The sequence below is a fragment of the Symphalangus syndactylus genome, chromosome 22 (genome assembly GCF_028878055.3).
Source record: "Symphalangus syndactylus isolate Jambi chromosome 22, NHGRI_mSymSyn1-v2.1_pri, whole genome shotgun sequence".
Lineage (NCBI taxonomy): Eukaryota > Metazoa > Chordata > Mammalia > Primates > Hylobatidae > Symphalangus > Symphalangus syndactylus.
The window spans coordinates 26389403-26405933 of NC_072444.2; the positions used below are offsets into that span (position 1 = coordinate 26389403).

General features: G+C 49.1%; 1 protein-coding gene across 3 annotated transcripts in view; it reads left to right on the top strand.

Annotated features, from left to right (window-relative positions):
* The first annotated feature begins 636 nt into the window (after positions 1 to 636).
* Positions 637 to 16531, top strand: part of DFFA (DNA fragmentation factor subunit alpha) — a 36451-nt gene continuing 20556 nt past the window's right edge. For 2 of the 3 annotated variants that reach the window (XR_010118967.1, XM_055261883.2), the window contains exons 1-5: positions 662 to 891; positions 4475 to 4636; positions 6485 to 6627; positions 10180 to 10369; positions 10591 to 10733. Coding sequence is in view for 2 of the 3 variants with exons in the window: in XM_055261883.2 (XP_055117858.1) it covers positions 756 to 891; positions 4475 to 4636; positions 6485 to 6627; positions 10180 to 10369; positions 10591 to 10733 (774 nt within the window). In the remaining variant the exon portion in view is untranslated. Of the gene's footprint in view, positions 892 to 4474; positions 4637 to 6484; positions 6628 to 10179; positions 10370 to 10590; positions 10734 to 12089; positions 14396 to 16531 lie in introns of those variants that run through there. The other variant, XM_055261882.2, reaches the window with a different exon arrangement.

Below are 16531 nucleotides of genomic sequence, written 5' to 3' on the forward strand. Positions count from 1 at the left end.
TTTTTTGAGACGGAGTCTCGCTCTGTCGCCCAGGCTGGAGTGCAGTGGCGCAATCTCGGCTCACTGCAAGCTGCGCCTCCCGGGTTCACGCCATTCTCCCGCCTCAGCCTCTCCGAGTAGCTGGGACTACAGGCGCCCGCCACCACGCCCGGCTAATTTTTTTGTATTTTTAGTAGAGACGGGGTTTCACCATGGTCTCGATCTCCTGACCTCATGATCCGCCCGCCTCGGCCTCCCAAAGTGCTGGGATTACAAGCGTGAGCCACCGCGCCCGGCCTTAAGCGTTTTGTTCTGAGACCCCAAACTAATTTGCACAGTTGAAGCAGGAAATAGAAAGGGTGGAAACATGCGGGTGTCTGAATTAGCATTATGCATCTCATATGCGAATAGGAATGCTCTAAAAATTCAATACAGTATACATGCGTGTGCATCGTCATGCAAAATAAGTCTCTATTGGCCTTATTTTTGAACGCGCGAATGCAGCTCCTAAAAGGTAAAAACAACTCCTAGGCTGAATCGCGCGATGGAACGAAAGCTGCTTTACACCCAGAGACTACAGTTTCCGGCATGCCTCGACGCCACACGTGATTAGCGGCAACTAGAACTACATCTCCCGGCGTGCCCTGGTCTCACGTGTGATTTGCTGTGGAGCGAACTACATCTCCCGGCAGGCTGCGGAAGGGGGTCGAGTAGAAGGACCGCCGCTCCGGCCTCCCGCGACTTCTCGAAGCTGGGCAGGTCCCACCTTGTAGAGGATGGAGGTGACCGGGGACGCCGGGATACCAGAATCTGGCGAGATCCGGACTCTAAAGCCGTGTCTGCTGCGCCGCAACTACAGCCGCGAACAGCACGGCGTGGCCGCCTCCTGCCTCGAAGACCTGAGGAGCAAGGGTTGGCTCGGGACCCCGGGCGAGGGTGTGGGGGAACCAGGGCCGGGTGAGGACGTCCGGCGGGGGCGAGGTGGGGTCAGGAGAGGCGACTTGGGGATTCTTGTATCTCGGGTGGAGCCTTGGGACAGAAATGGTCCGAGTGGGCATAGCGATTTACAGATTTAAGGCGCTTGAGCGTAATTAATCTCGTGTGAGACTCCACGGTGGTGGGAAGAGAGCCAGGAAGCAATGTGCAAATGAAGCCAGACTCGGCTTAGGTCTCTTGCCTGAAATCACTCCGATGTTGGACCAAACGGACCCCATTGGGTTCCTCCCACTCTGGCACACTCAGGTGGTACCAGAACCCCCAGCTGAGCCCACGGCGGGGTGGGGAGGGGTTTCCACCGTCCGCTGTGGCAGGAACCTATGCGGGAAAGAGGGAGCTGCTACTGACCATTTCTGGAGGTCCAGACAAGGAATGTGAGTTGTAAGTGACGGAGCCGACGGAAGTTCCGAGCCCGGCCCCATACCTTTACCAGCTGCTTGGCCTTGCACTTAACCATCTCTCAACCCTCAGTTTTCTCATCAGCAAATTGGGTATAATACTTATAGCCCTGCTTCAAAGGATTGTTGGGTCTCTCAAATAAGATGATATATTTAAGTGACTGGCAAGTCTTATTAGCCGGTAGCAACAAATTGCTTGCCCAAAGAAGTTTTACAGGTTAAATGTGTGAGCCAGCCCCAGGCATGTAGTCACAGTGTGTGTCAGAGGGCACAGTTGCTTCCTCTCAATCACCAACAGAAATCATATGGAAATTTTCAGAGACCCACGAACAGCCGAAGCATTATAAATGCTTTGGTGGCATGGATTTTGCATATAAGCATTTATGTATTTTTTTCCTGACATTAGATTACTTCTAATTCCCCTTCAGTGCCTTGGCTGGATGTGCGTGGCACAGAGGCTGGTGTTCTCTGCAGTCCAGCCCATACGTGCCTTGCTGTTCTATTGGGTGGTAGACAGCACCGCTGAAGGATATTTGTAGTCTCTTGGCTATTTCTGATCACTCCAGTCCCGTTAGTATTTGAAGCATTGCTGTCGCTAAATGGGATAGTACAGACCTGTCCTGGAGAAAGCCTCTCCACCAATGATAATGATATGAAAAGCTGCTGATAGAAGCTTCCACTTCTTTTATACTTTCCCATAGGTTAGAAAAGAAGCTGCTAAGGAAGATACTGTAAAGAACAAAAAGCATTTTCTTTCTTTCTTTTTTTTTGAGACAGAGTCTTACTCTGTCGCCCAGGCTGGAATGCAGTGGCGCTATCTCGGCTCACTGCAAGCTCCGCCTACCGGGTTCACTCATTCTCGAGATGCCTCAGCCTCCTGAGTAGCTGGGACTACAGGCGCCCACCACCAGGCCTGGCTAATTTTTTGTATTTTTTAGCAGAGACGGGGTTTCACCATGTTAGCCAGGATGGTCTCAATCGCCTAACCTCGTGATCCGCCTGCCTTGGCCTCCCAAAGTGCTGGGATTACAGACGTGAGCCACCGCGCCTGGCCTTTTTGGTGTATTTTTTGTTACACGTAGGAGAATTTAAGAGGACAACTGAGGGCTGGGTGCAGTGGCTCACACCTGTAATCCCAGCACTTTGGGAGGCCGAGGTGGGCGGATCACGAGGTCAGGAGATCGAGACCATCCTGGCTAACACAGTGAAACCCCGTCTCTACTAAAAATACAAAAAATTAGCCGGGCGTGGTGGTGCACGCCTGTAGTCCCAGCTACTGGGGAGGCTGAGGCAGGAGAAAGGCGTGAACCTGGGAGGCAGAGCTTGCAGTGAGCCAAGATAGCGCCACTGCACTCCAGCCTGGGCGACAGAGGGAGACTCCGTCTCAAAAAAAGAAAAAGGACAACTGAATAAATGAATGAGAGACTGCTTGTTTGCAAGGAATCAAACCAGACTTTGATTGGTTGTTCATTCCAGTAAAAACTCAAATGCCGGCCGGGCGCGGTGGCTCACGCTTGTAATCCCAGCACTTTGGGAGGCCGAGGCGGGCGGATCACGAGGTCAGGAGATCGAGACCACGGTGAAACCCCGTCTCTACTAAAAAATACAAAAAATTAGCCGGGCGCGGTGGCGGGCGCCTGTAGTCCCAGCTACTCGGAGGCTGAGGCAGGAGAATGGCGTGAACCCGGGAGGCGGAGCTTGCAGTGAGCCGAGATTGCGCCACTGCACTCCAGCCCGGGCGACAGAGCGAGACTCTGTCTCAAAAAAAAAAAAAAAAAAAAAACTCAAATGCCAACCGTACATGAATTTAGAGTAGCTGGAGTAAACATACTTTCAGGAGCCAAACTTTGTGGGTTTAAATCCCAGCTTTGCCACTTACTGTGTGATCTTGGACAAGTTACTTAACCTCTCTGAGCCTTGGGTTCATCATCTATAAAACAGAACTGGGCCGGGCGCGGTGACCTACGCTTGTAATCCCAGCACTTTGGGAGGCCGAGGCGGGCGGATCACGAGGTCAGGAGATCGAGACCACGGTGAAACCCCGTCTCTACTAAAAATACAAAAAATTAGCCAGGCGTGGTGGCGGGCGCCTGTAGTCCCAGCTACTCAGAGAGGCTGAGGCAGGAGAATGGCGTGAACCCGGGAGGCAGAGCTTGCAATGAGCCGAGATTGCGCCACTGCACTCCAGCCTGGGTGACAGAGCCAGACTCCGTCTCAAAAAAAAAAAAAAAAAAAAAAAACAGAACTAATAAAAGTACCTACTTTACAGGACTATTATGAGATTAAATACTGTATATGAAAAGCACTTAGGCCAGGCGCGGTGGCTCATGCCTGTAATCCCAGCACTTTGGGAGGCTGAGGCAGGTAGATCATTAGGTCAGGAGTTCCAGACCAGCCTGGCCAAGATGGTGAAACCCCGTCTCTACTAAAAATACAAAAATTAGCCAGGCACGGTGGCCAGTGCCTGTAATCCCAGCTACTTGGGAGACTAAGGCAGAGAATTGCTTGAACCCGGGAGGCAGAGGTTGTAGTGAGTCAAGATCGTACTACTGCACTCCAGCCTGGGCGACAGAGTGAGACTACGTCTCAAAAAAAAAAAAAGAAAGAAAGAAAGAAAAGCACTTAGGGCTGGGCACAGTGGCTCACGCCTCTAATCCCAGCACTTTGGGAGGCCAAGGCGAGTGGATCATGAGGTCAGGAGTTCGAGACCAGCCTGGTCAACATGGTGAAACCACATCTGTACTAAAAATACAAAAATTAGCCGGACATGGTGGTGCACACCTATGATCCCAACTACTCGGGAGGCTGAGGCAGGAGAATCACTTGAACCTGGGAGACAGAGGTTTCAGTGAGCTGAGATCGCACCACTGCACTGCAGCCTGGGTAACAGCCTGCTACAAAAAGAAAAAAGAAAAGGACACTTAGAACAGAATCAGGCACGTGATGAGTGTTCTATTAGTGCTAGAAGTGATGATTGTTATTCTAGTTATTACCTACCAGGAGTTCTGCTCAGCTCTGGAGCCATACATACTTGAGATGCAGGGACAGATGTAATTTCCTTATAGTTATTTGTCATTTGCCAAATATTTTATTCTTTTCAGCCTGTGACATTCTGGCCATTGATAAGTCCCTGACACCAGTCACCTTGGTCCTGGCAGAGGATGGCACCATAGTGGATGATGACGATTACTTTCTGTGTCTACCTTCCAATACTAAGTTTGTGGCGTTGGCCAATAATGAGAAATGGGCATACAACAATTCAGGTAAGAAACTCTAGCCATATATAAAACGGCCTATGCAGTACAGCATCCGTCATGATTACTTTCACTGCACAGACAATTGCCATTTGTCTGGCTTTTTAAGCATTTGTTCAGCAAATATTTACTGAGCACTTTCTATGTGCCAGACATGGTGCTGAGTCCTGGGAATAAAGATGAATGAGGCCAGGCACGGTGGGCAGATCACCTGAGGTCAGGAGTTTGAGACCAGCCTGGCCAACATGGCAAAAGCCCATCTCTACTGAAAATACAAAAACTAGCTGCGCATGGTAGCAGGCACCTGTAATCCCAGCTACTTGGGAGGCCGAGGTGGGAGAATTGCTTGAACCTGGGAGGTGGAGGTTGCAGTGAGCTGAGATTGTGCCACTACACTCCAGCCTGGGTGATAGAGCGAGACTCTGTCTCAAAAAAAAAAAAAAAAAAAAAAAAAACAGATGAATGAGACATGGGCCCAGTTCTCAACTAACTTATGGACAGACAGCAACTAAAATGCAGCCTGGCAGGGAGCTCAGTGCTGCAGGCTGCAGTCCAGCTGTTTAGGTCTGGATCCCGGCTCTACCATTTACTAGCCAGGTGACCTTGTGCAAATTACATAACCTCTCAGTGCCTTGTTGACATAATAATTATAGAACCTGTCCCCTAAGATTGTTGTAAAGATAATATAGTACATATCAAACCAGGGTTTCTCAATGATACTGTTAAGATTTGGGGCTGGAGTTGTGGAGAGGATGCTTTGTGTATGATAGGGTGTTTAGTAGCATCCTAGATGTTACGAACCTCCCGCCACAACTGTGATAACCAAGAATAAATGACTCCAGATATTGTCAGATATCTCCTGGGGGGCAAAATTGCTCCCACTTGAGAACCACTGGTACGAAGCATTTAGATCTTACCTGGCACATAGTTAAGGACTCAATAAATGTGACCTGTCCCTGCCATCATCATCGTCACAGCAGATATAAAGGGTTCTAACATTAGTGACCAAGGATCAAGAAGTGTCTTGAGAGGGGGATTAGTTTTAGGGTCTTAAAAAAAAGCATCCTGAAGTGTGCCACAGAATTGAGGAAGTCATCCTACAGCAGTGACCCTACCAGCCACCTTTGTACTCAGGCCTAAGGGACAGCAATCAATGGCTACAGCTCCCCCAGTTAAAGAAGGGACCAATCCCCAAGCACCAGAGAAATGCTGGTATAAATGACTATTTTCATATAAAAAACAGGACACACCTGGACACACAGAAACCAAAAAGGGAAGTGTGATTGGATTCCGTGTAGGTGTGACCACACATTGGGTTTAAATGGCTTCTTTCTATGGAAGAATACAGAGCCATTGCACACAGAAATAAAGATGAAAGAGGGTCAGGCGCGGTGGCTCATGCCTGTAATCCCAGCACTTTGGGAGACTGAGGTGGGTGGATCACTTGAAGTCAGGAGTTTGAGACCAGCCTGGCCAACATGGTGAAACCCTGTCTCTACTAAAAATACCAAAATTAGCTGGTCGTGGTGGTGGGCACCTGTAATTCCAGCTACTTGCAAGGCTGAGGCAGGAGAATCGCTTGAACTCGGGCAGTGGAGGTTGCAGTGAGCCAAGATCGTGCCACTGCACTCCAGCCTGGGCAACAGAGTGAGACTCTGTCTCAAAAAAAAAAAGATGAAAGAAGAGGGAAAATCAAGGTCCTAGATGGATATTGGCCCTCCTGTGAATCCTTGAGATAAGATGCTTCTTTCCCATTGAAATTAATCTAGATCCTCAAGAGGTCTGTGTGTGCTGGGAGAGGAGGTGAAAACAGCACTTCAGGTTGTTCTGTGACTGACATTTTCTCCCATGTGTCAGATGGAGGTACAGCTTGGATTTCCCAAGAGTCCTTTGATGTAGATGAAACAGACAGCGGGGCAGGGTTGAAGTGGAAGAACGTGGCCAGGCAGCTGAAAGAAGATCTGTCCAGCATCATCCTCCTATCAGAGGAGGACCTCCAGGTAAGCCTCCTCCACAACCTGCAGCAATGTTCATCCGGCCTCTGCCCCCCGCCCCAGCACCTTCTTAGCTTCCATACTTGCCATAGCAATTTCTTTGTTTTAATCTTAATTTTTAAATAATTCTTAAATTACAACTAAGATTTTTCATCTTCTCATTCTTACCTAGAGTAATTTTTGAACCCTCGTCACGAAGCAGAATTAACTGTGGATTTTTTTTTTTTTTTGAGACACAGTCTTACTCTGTCGCCCAGGCTGGAGTGCAGTGGTGCAATCTCAGCTCACTGCAGCCTCCACCTCCTAGGTTCAAGCAATTCTCCTGCCTCAGCGTCCCAGGTAGCTGGAATTACAGGTGCACACCAATATGCCCAGCTAATTTTGGTATTTTTAGTAGAGACAGCGTTTCATCATGTTGGCCACGCTAGTCTTGAACTCCTGACCTCAAGTGATCCACCTGCCTCGGCCCCCCAAAGTGCTGAGATTATAGGCATGAGCCACTGCGCCCGGCCAGATTTTTTTTTTTAATACAAATGCCTGGGATCCACCCTAAACCTAGTTAGGTGGACGCTGGGATCAGGGATGCCCTGCTAGAGAATGTAGCGTTGGAGTAGCTGGCTTCACATCCCAGCGCTATCACCACAACTTTGAGCCAGTAGCCTAGCTTCTCTCCTTGTGTTTTCTCTCTAGTAAGATTGGGATAGGCCAGGTGCAGTGGCTCACGCCTGTAATCTCAGCACTTTGGGAGGCCGAGGCGGGCAGATCACAAGGTCAGGAGATTGAGACCATCCTGGCTAACATGGTAAAACCCCATCTCCACTAAAAATACAAAAAATTAGCCGGGCGTGGTGGTGGGCACCTGTAGTCCCAGCTACTCGAGAGGCTGAGGCAGAAGAATCGCTTGAACCCAGGAGGTGAAGCTTGTAGTGAGCCGAGTTTGCACCACTGCACTCCAGCCTGGGTGACAGAGCGAGACTCCGTCTCAAAAAAAAAAAACAAGATTGGGATAAAAACAGTATGTTTTCATTCAAAAAAAATGTCTCTTTGAGACAGGGTCTTGCTTTGTTACCCAGTGCAGTGGCATGATCATAGCTCACTGCATCCTTGACCTCCTGGGCTCAAGCCATCCTCCCACCTCAACTTCTCAGGTAGCTGAGACTGTAGGCTTGCACCACCACACTGCGCTATTTTTTCTTTTTTCTTTTTTTTTGTTAAATTTCTGTAGGCCAGGTGCAGTGGCTCATACCTGTAATCCTAGCACTTTGGGAGGCCAAGATGAGCAGATTGCCTGAGTTCAGGAGCTTGATGTGGTAAAACCCTATCTCTACAAAAATTAGCTAGGTGTGGTGGCACGTGCCTGTAGTTCCAGCTACTCAGGAAACTGAGGCAGAAGGATCACTTGAGCCCAGGTGGTCAAGGCTTCAGTGAGCCATGACTATACCACACCAACCTGGGCAACAGAGCAAGACCCCGTCTCAAAAAAAAATAATAAAGCCAGGCGCGGTGGCTCACACCTATAATCCTAGAACTTTGGGAGGCCGGGGCGGGCAGATCACGATGTCAAGAGATCAAGACCATCCTGGCAAACATGGTGAAACCCCGTCTTTACTAAAAATACAGCCGGGGACGGTGGCTTATGCCTGTAATCCCAGCACTTTGGGAGGCCGAGGAGGGTGGATCACAAGGTCAGGAGTTCAAGACCAGCTTGGCCAAGATGGTAAAACCCCGTCTCTACTAAAAATATAAAAATTAGCCAGGCGTGGTGGCAAGCACCTGTAATCCCAGCTACTCAGGAGGCTGAGGCAGGAGAATCACTTGACCCGGGAGACGGAGGTAGCAGTGAGCAGAGATCACACCACTGCATTTTAGCCTGGGAGACAGAGCAAGACTGTGCCTCAAAAAACAAAAAAATACAAAAATTAGCTGGGCGTGATGGCGTGTGCCTGTAGTCCCAGATACTCAGGTGGCTGAGGCAGGAGAATAGCTTGAACCCGGGAGGCGGAGGTTGCGGTGAGCCGAGATCACATCATTGCACTCCAGCCTGGCGACAGAGCAAGACTCAGTCTCAAAAAAAATTAATTAATTAATGTTTTATAGAGAGGAGGTCTTCACATGTTGCCTAGGCTGGTCTTGAACTCCTGGACTCAGGCAGTCCTCCCACCCTGGCCTCCCAAAGTGCTGGGATTATTGATATGAGCCTCTGTGCTTGACCCAAAAAATATTTATTGAGCCCCATCCTGTGCCTGTCGTGGTTCTATGCACTGGGCGTGCAGTGGCGAACAAGCCAGACACAGTCTCTGCTCTAACGGTACTTGTATTCTGATGAAGGGAGGCAGAAAACAACAGGAAAGCGTATCAGACGGTGGTATGCACAGAGTAATGGAGGCTACTCTAGATTGGAACACGGAGGAAGGCCTCTTTGAGGAAATGATTTCTTGGTGTTTTTTGTTTTGGTTTGTTTTGAGACAGAGTCTAGCTCTGTCACCTAGGCTGGAGTGCAGTAGTGCAATCTCAGCTCTCTGCAACGTCTGCCTGCTGGGCTCAAGCGATCCTCCCACCTCAGCCTCCCAAGTAGCTGGGACCACAGGTGTACTCCACCATGCCTGGTGAATTTTTATATTTTTGGTAAAGACAGGGTTTCACATGTTGCCCAGGCTGGTCTTAAACTCCTGAACTCAAGCAGTCTTCCTGCCTCGGCCTCCCAGAGTGCTGGGATTATAGGTGTAAGCCACTACACCCGACCCTTCTTCCCAATTTTAACACTAGAAGAAAATTAGAAAATTGGCCGGGCGCAGTGGCTCACACCTGTAATCCCAGCACTTTGGGAGGCCGAGGCGGGTGGATCACCAGGTCAGGAAATCGAGACCATCCTGGCTAACACAGTGAAACCCCGTCTCTACTAAAAATATAAAAAATTAGCCGGGTGTGGTGGCGGGCGCCTGTAGTACCAGCTGCTCGGGAGGCTGAGGCAGGAGAATGGCGTGAACCTGGGAGGCGGAGCTTGCAGTGAGCCAAGATCGTGCCACTGCACTCCAGCCTGGGCGACAGAGTGAGACTCCATCTCAAAAAAAGAAAATTAGAAAAATTACATGCTTTTCTCTTGACTGTCTGCCAACTATCATAGTAGGTAACTTTGGGAAATGGATGCAATGAGTTCTGAAATGGATGTATTTGAGAGGTAGAACACCGTGTTTAGAAAGTCCTTGTAGGCTGGGCGTGGTGGCTCACACCTGTAATCCTAGCACTTGTAGGAGGCCAATGTAGGTGGATCACCTGAGGTCAGGAGTTCGAGACCAGCCTGGCCAACATGACAAAACCCTGTCCCTACTAAAATTACAAAAATTAGCTGGGCTTGGTGGCACATGCCTGTAATCCCAGCTACTCGGGAGGCTGAGGCAGGAAAATTGCTTGAACCCAGGAGGCGGAGGTTGCAGTGAGCCGAGATCACACCATCGCACTCCAGCCTGGGCAACAGAGCAGACTCCGTCTCAAAAAAAAAAAAAAAAAAGTAAATCAGAAAGTCCTTGTAGATTTCTAGCATCTGTGTTTGTTTGTTAGATGCTTGTTGACGCTCCCTGCTCTGACCTGGCTCACGAGCTACGTCAGAGTTGTGCCACCGTCCAGCAGCTGCAGCACACACTCCAACAGGTGCTTGACCAAAGAGAGGAAGTGCGTCAGTCCAAGCAGCTCCTGCAGCTGTACCTCCAGGCTTTGGAGAAAGACGGCAGCCTCTTGACAAAGCAGGAAGGTAGGACTCTCTGCAGGCAGAGTTACTCTGAGAATTCAGGGCTGATGGAGGCGTCCTTCGGGAGGACACTATTTGTGATGCAGCCAGAGCCATTGAAGCCACGGCTGCTGGGATGCGGGAAGGGCACGTTTCTCTCTTGCCCGGCCAGTTATTCTGGCTAGTTGGTCATGTGGCTGTGTGGTCACACCACGTCTGATCTCTGTCTCGTATCTCCTTTGCAGAGTCCTTTGGTGAGGAGGTGGATGCAGTAGACACGGGTATCAGCAGAGAGACCTCCTCGGACGTTGCGCTGGCGAGCCACATCCTTACTGCACTGAGGGAGAAGCCTGCTCCAGAGCTGAGCTTATCTAGTCAGGATTTGGAGGTGGGCGGAAACCAGGGTCACTGAGCTACAGAGAAGGACCGGCCCTGGGATGTAGTAGTATCGTGCAGAGGCGTGTGGGCCCTTTTGTTCACCTCTGCAGACTGTGAATCCTAGCTGCCAATTTGCCTATTATATGCCAAAGCATTTGCAAAAATCTTATTAATCTAAATCGAAATAGCTTTAAAGAGAAAAGCATACACTTCCTCAGATCATCAAACAGAGTCTGGTCCAAGGTTGGTAATGAAATGACTGTTCCTGACAGGGAGGAATAGGGAGGCCCAATCTTCCGAGATGGCTTCTGGGTCTTTCCGTGGTCAGAGAAGATCTATAGTCCGTCCTGAGGTCTGTCAATGTCACAGGAAAAGGCAAACTTGAGGGGATTATCGCCTGCTGGCTAAGACCAGGGAACTAAAAGCTTGAGGAAGGGAACCCGCCAGGGTGGGTGCTACTTCTGATTCATTGTCCTTATCCCTGTCACAAGTACCTCCCTATTGTAGATAGAAGGGAAGGAAACTGTTGACTTGAGCTTGGCTAAATTTCCTGAAGGTGGAGGACCTTAGAGTTGCTCCAAGTAAACTTTCCAAGGACTTCTTCCTGTTGATGTTGTAAGAAAAGGCCCACACTTGGCCGGGCACAGTGGCCCACGCCTGTTAATGCCAGCACTTTGGGAGGCCGAGGCAGGTGGATCACCTGAGGTCAGGAGTTTGAGACCAGCCTGACCAACATGGTGAAACCCCGTCTCTACTAAAAATACAAAAATTAGCCTGGCGTGGGGGCAGGAGGCTGAGGCAAGAGAATCACTTGAACCCAGGAGGTGGAGGTTGCTGTGAGCCAAGATCGCACCACTGCACCCCAGCCTGGGCAACAAGAGTGAAACTCCATCTTAAAGCCCATGGCAGGCTGGGTGCAGTGGCTCACGCCTATAATCCCAGCACTTTGGGAGGCCGAGGCAGGTGGATCACGAGGTCAGGAGATTGAGACCATCCTGGCGAACATGGTGAAACCCCGTCTCTACTAAAAAAAAATACAAAAAAATTAGCCGGGCATGGTGGTGGGTGCCTGTAGTCCCAGCTACTTGGGAGGCTGAGGCAGGAGAATGGCGTGAACCCGAGAGGCAGAGCTTGCAGTGAGCCGAGATAGCGCCACTGCACTCCAGCCTGGGCGCACAGAGCAAGACTCCGTCTCAAAAAAACAAAAAGCCCGTGGCAATTGATGGTAAAGGAAACCCAGCATTTCAGTGTAAAGAGGTAACATAAACAGATACTGCCTCATCGCACTCCCCAAAAGAGAGTCAGGAGAGCAGCAGGAGAGGCGCACAGAAGGCCCAGTTCTCAGGGGTTCTTATTCTTGCTGCAGTTGGTTACCAAGGAAGACCCCAAAGCACTGGCTGTTGCCTTGAACTGGGACATAAAGAAGACAGAGACTGTTCGAGAGGCCTGTGAGCGGGAGCTCGCCCTGCGCCTACAGCAGATGCAGAGCTTGCATTCTCTCCGGAGCATCTCGGCAAGCAAGGCCTCACTACCTGGAGACCTGCAGAATCCTAAGCGAGCCAGACAGGATCCCACATAGCAGCAGCGGGAAGTGTGCCAAGGAAGCTCTGTGGCGTTGTGTTATTGGTAGACACCCTCAGCCTCATCATTTGACTACCTATGTGCTACTCTACCCCCTGCCTTAGAGCACCTTCCAGAGAAGCTATTCCAGTTCTCAACATATGCCCTTCCACCAATTTTTTTTTTTTAGCCCCACCAGCTTCAGGACTTCTGCCAATTTTGAATGATACAGCTGCACCAACAATATCCCACCTCCTCTGATTACATATTACGTTCTCTGTTCAAAAGTAATTGGCAGTGATTGGCCGGGCACGGTGGCTCACGCCTGTAATCCCAGCACTGGGAGGCCAAGGGGGGCGGATCACGATGTCAGGAGATCGAGACCATCCTGGCTAACACGGTGAAACCCCGTCTCTACTAAAAATACAAAAAAATTAGCCAGCCATGGTGGTGGGTGCCTGTGGTCCCAGCTACTCAGGAGGCTGAGGCAGGAGAATGGCATGAACCCAGGAGGCGGAGCTTGCAGTAAGCTGAGATTGCACCACTGCACTCCAGCCTGGGCAACAGAGTGAGACTCCGTCTCAAAAAAAAAAAAAAAAAGTACTTGGCAGTGACTATGGGTGCACTGCCTAACATTTAGCCCTGCCCCATATGGAACAAGTTAAAAAAAAAAAAAAAAAAAAGCCGGGCCCGGCACAGTGGCTCACACTTGTAAGCCCAGCACTTTAGGAGGCCAAGGTGGGTGGATCACGAGATCAGGAGATCGAGACCATCCTGGCTAACACAGTGAAACCTGTCTCTACTAAAAGTACAAAAAATTAGCTGGGCATGGTGGCAGGAGAATTGCTTGAACCCGGGAGGCAGAAGTTGCAGTGAGCCGAGATTACGCCACTGCACTCCAGCCTGGGCGACAGAGTGATACTCTGTCTCAAAAAAAAAAAAAAAAAAAAAAAGGGCAGGCACCACAGTGGCTCGCACCTTTGATCCCAGCACTTTGGAGGCTGATGCAGGCGGATCACCAGAGGTCAGGAGTTCAAGACCAACCTGGCCAATATGGTGAAACCCCGTCTCTACTAAAAATACAAAAATTAGCCGGGCGTGATGGTGGGTACCTGTAATCCCAGCTACTAGGTAGGCAGAGATTACAGTGAGCTGAGAGCACACCACTGCACTCCAGCCTGGGCGACAGAGTGAGACCCCGTATCTCAAAAAAAAAGTTTTGTTTGTTTTGTTTTTTTGGGACGGAGTCTCACTTTGTCACCTAGTCTGGAGTGCAGTGGCACACTCTCGGCTCACTGCAACCTCCACCTCCCAGGTTCAAGCAATTCTCCTGTTTCAGCCTCCCAAACAGCTGGGATTACAGGTGCGTGCCACCGTGCCCGGCTAATTTTTGTATTTTTAGTAGAAACAGGGTTTTGTCACGTTGGCCAGGCTGGTCTTAATCAAACTCCTGACCTCAGGTGATCCACCCGCCTCAGCCTCCCAAAGTGCTGGGATTACAGGTGTGAGCCACCACCCCTGGCCAGAAAAAAAAGTTTTTAAATAAAGTAATTGTCAGCTTAGGCAACATAGCAAGACCCTGTCTCTACAAAAAAAAATTTTAAGTTAGCCAGGCATGGTGGCACTGACCTATAATCCTAGCTACTCTGGAGGCTAAGGTGAGAGGATCGCTTGAGCCCAGGAGCTCAAGGCTGATCATGCCACCTTACTCCAGCCTGGATGATAGAGTAAGACCCTGCTTTTCTTTTTTTTTTCTTTTTTTTTTTTTAAAGGTAATTGTCAAGGGCAATGAAAAGAAATGGTCATATTTCCAACTCATTATCCTTATTCTGAAGATAGTACTGCAGAATTTTAAGCAGAGATAGTGATGAAGACGGTGACATTATAGAGTGTTAATTATGGCCACAAACTTGTTTCTCCAGTTAATGAATTTTTTTATTTGTTTGTTTAAAGATACATACTAAGCTTGTAGACCATAGGGACATATGGAGAGTCCATTTCTAATATCTAATTCAGTATTGCGAAATTATATCTCACCACTGTGAAACTCTTCAGTTTTCTAATTGCTTTATCAGCAGGGGATATAAAAGGTCATTAAAGCAATTTCCACGTGCTGTGACTCCAAGTCTCTGCGTGTGAAGCAGAGCAAGCCTGGTTTGTCCTCCTGTCTCCATACAGATGGCTTCTGCAGGTTTGGTAATCTACAGTACACTCCTTGCAGGGAAAAGGTGATGAGTTATCATGGACTTACTTGACCATTTTTTATGCATGCTTAGAGGAAAACAATACTATTAAGGGATTCATTGGCTAGTTATTAAGTAAAGAAATATCACAATAGGCCGGGCGCAGTGGCTCACACCTGTAATCCCAGCATTTTGGGAGGCTGAGGTGGGCAGATCACCTGGGGTCAGGAGTTCGAGACCAGCCTAGCCAACATGGTGAAACCCTGTCTCTACTAAAATTATAAAAAATTAGCCGGGTGTAGTGGTACACACCTGTAGTCCCAGTTACTTGGGAGGCTGAGGCACGAGAATTGCTTGAACCAAGGGAGTGGAGGTGGAGGTGAGCCAAAATTGTGCCACTGTACTCCAGCCTGCAACAGATTGAGACCGTCACAAAAAAAAATAAAAGAAGTATCACAATATGTCATAATAGGCCAGGTGCAGTGGCTCACACCTGTAATCCCAGCACTTTGGTAGGCCGAGGCAGACGGATCACCTGAGGTCAGGAGTTTGAGACCAGCCTGGCCAACGTGACAAAACCCCGTCTACTAAAAATACAAAAATTAGCTGGCCGTGATGGTGGGCACCTGTAATCCCAGCTACTCGGGAGGCTGAGACATGAGAATCACTTGAACCCAGGAGGTGGAGATTGCACTGAGCTGAGATCCTGCCACTGGGCTCCAGCCTGGGTGACAGAACGAGACTCTGTCTTAAAAAAAAAAAAAAAAAAAATTATCATAGTAAGTCCTAGGGTAAAGATGGGGATACAGAAAACAATTAAATAGAACAAAAACAACTGTTTCCTTTTCCTGTGATTCAAGGAGGGCTTAGATCTTCTACTCAGCATCCTTTTCCTAATGCCCTGCATTGGCTCTTGCCCCAATATTTCCTTTTTTATAGATTATTTTGTAATGTGTCCTTAATTATCCTTTAATAGAAGCCACTGCTGATAAGCTACCTACACTCATACTTACAGAAGCATCAATATAATGCCCCAAATGTACTATTTCAGGGCAAAAAGGAAAATAATTTCCAATAAAGTGGCATGTGTTTCACTGTCAGATGCTTGCACTTAAGCACGGAATCGCTGTGCATCCGACAGAGGCTGACTGGCACATGGGGCACGGGGGTTGTCAGCTCAAACACCGTCAGCAGCATTGCCCTTGGGAATGGGATTTGCCAGAACAGTAAATGTGTCTGTCCTTGATTTACAAAGTAGCTACATTCCCAGGAAATCCAGGGTATGTTAAAACTCACCATGTTCCCAGGCTGGTCTCAAACTCCAGGCCTCAAGCAGTCCTCCCACATCAGCTTCCCAGAGGTGGGATTACAGGCATGAGCCACCACACCCAGCCAGAATATTTTATTTCTGCCAAACACACAGAGCATTCGTTGACTCGTCTGGGCGCTGGCGTTGGTATTCTGTACTTGAAGCAAGCCCACCCAGCGGCTGAACTGGGTGGATAATGGAAAATGTCCTGTGGATGTGGGAGTGAGACAAACCGGCTTGAGTCTAACCTGTCAGGTAGTCTAAGGCTCCAAGCTTGAAAGGGTTAAATGAAGTACTATATTTGTGTTGCTTTGTTTTGTTTTGTTTGAGGCCTCGCTCTGTTGCCCAGGCTGGAGTGTAGTGGCACAATCTCTGCTCACTGCAACCTCCATCTCCCAGGTTCAAGCGATTCTCTTGCCTCAGCCTCCAGAGTAGCTGGGATTACAGATGCCTGACACCACACCCAGCTAAGTTTTTTTTTGTATTTTTAGTAGACACAGGGTTTCACCACGTTGGCTAGGCTGGTCTCAAACTCCTGACCTCAAGTGATCCACCTACCTTGGCCTCCCAAGTGCTGGGATTATAGGTGGTGAGCCACCACGCCTGGCCTAAATGAAGTACCACATGACTGACTGACCTGGGGAACATAGCAAGACCCCATCTCTACAAAAATTTAAAACATAAAAATTAGCCAGGTATAGTGGCACATGCCTGTAATCCTAGATACTCAGGAGGCTAAGGCAGAAGGATCACTTG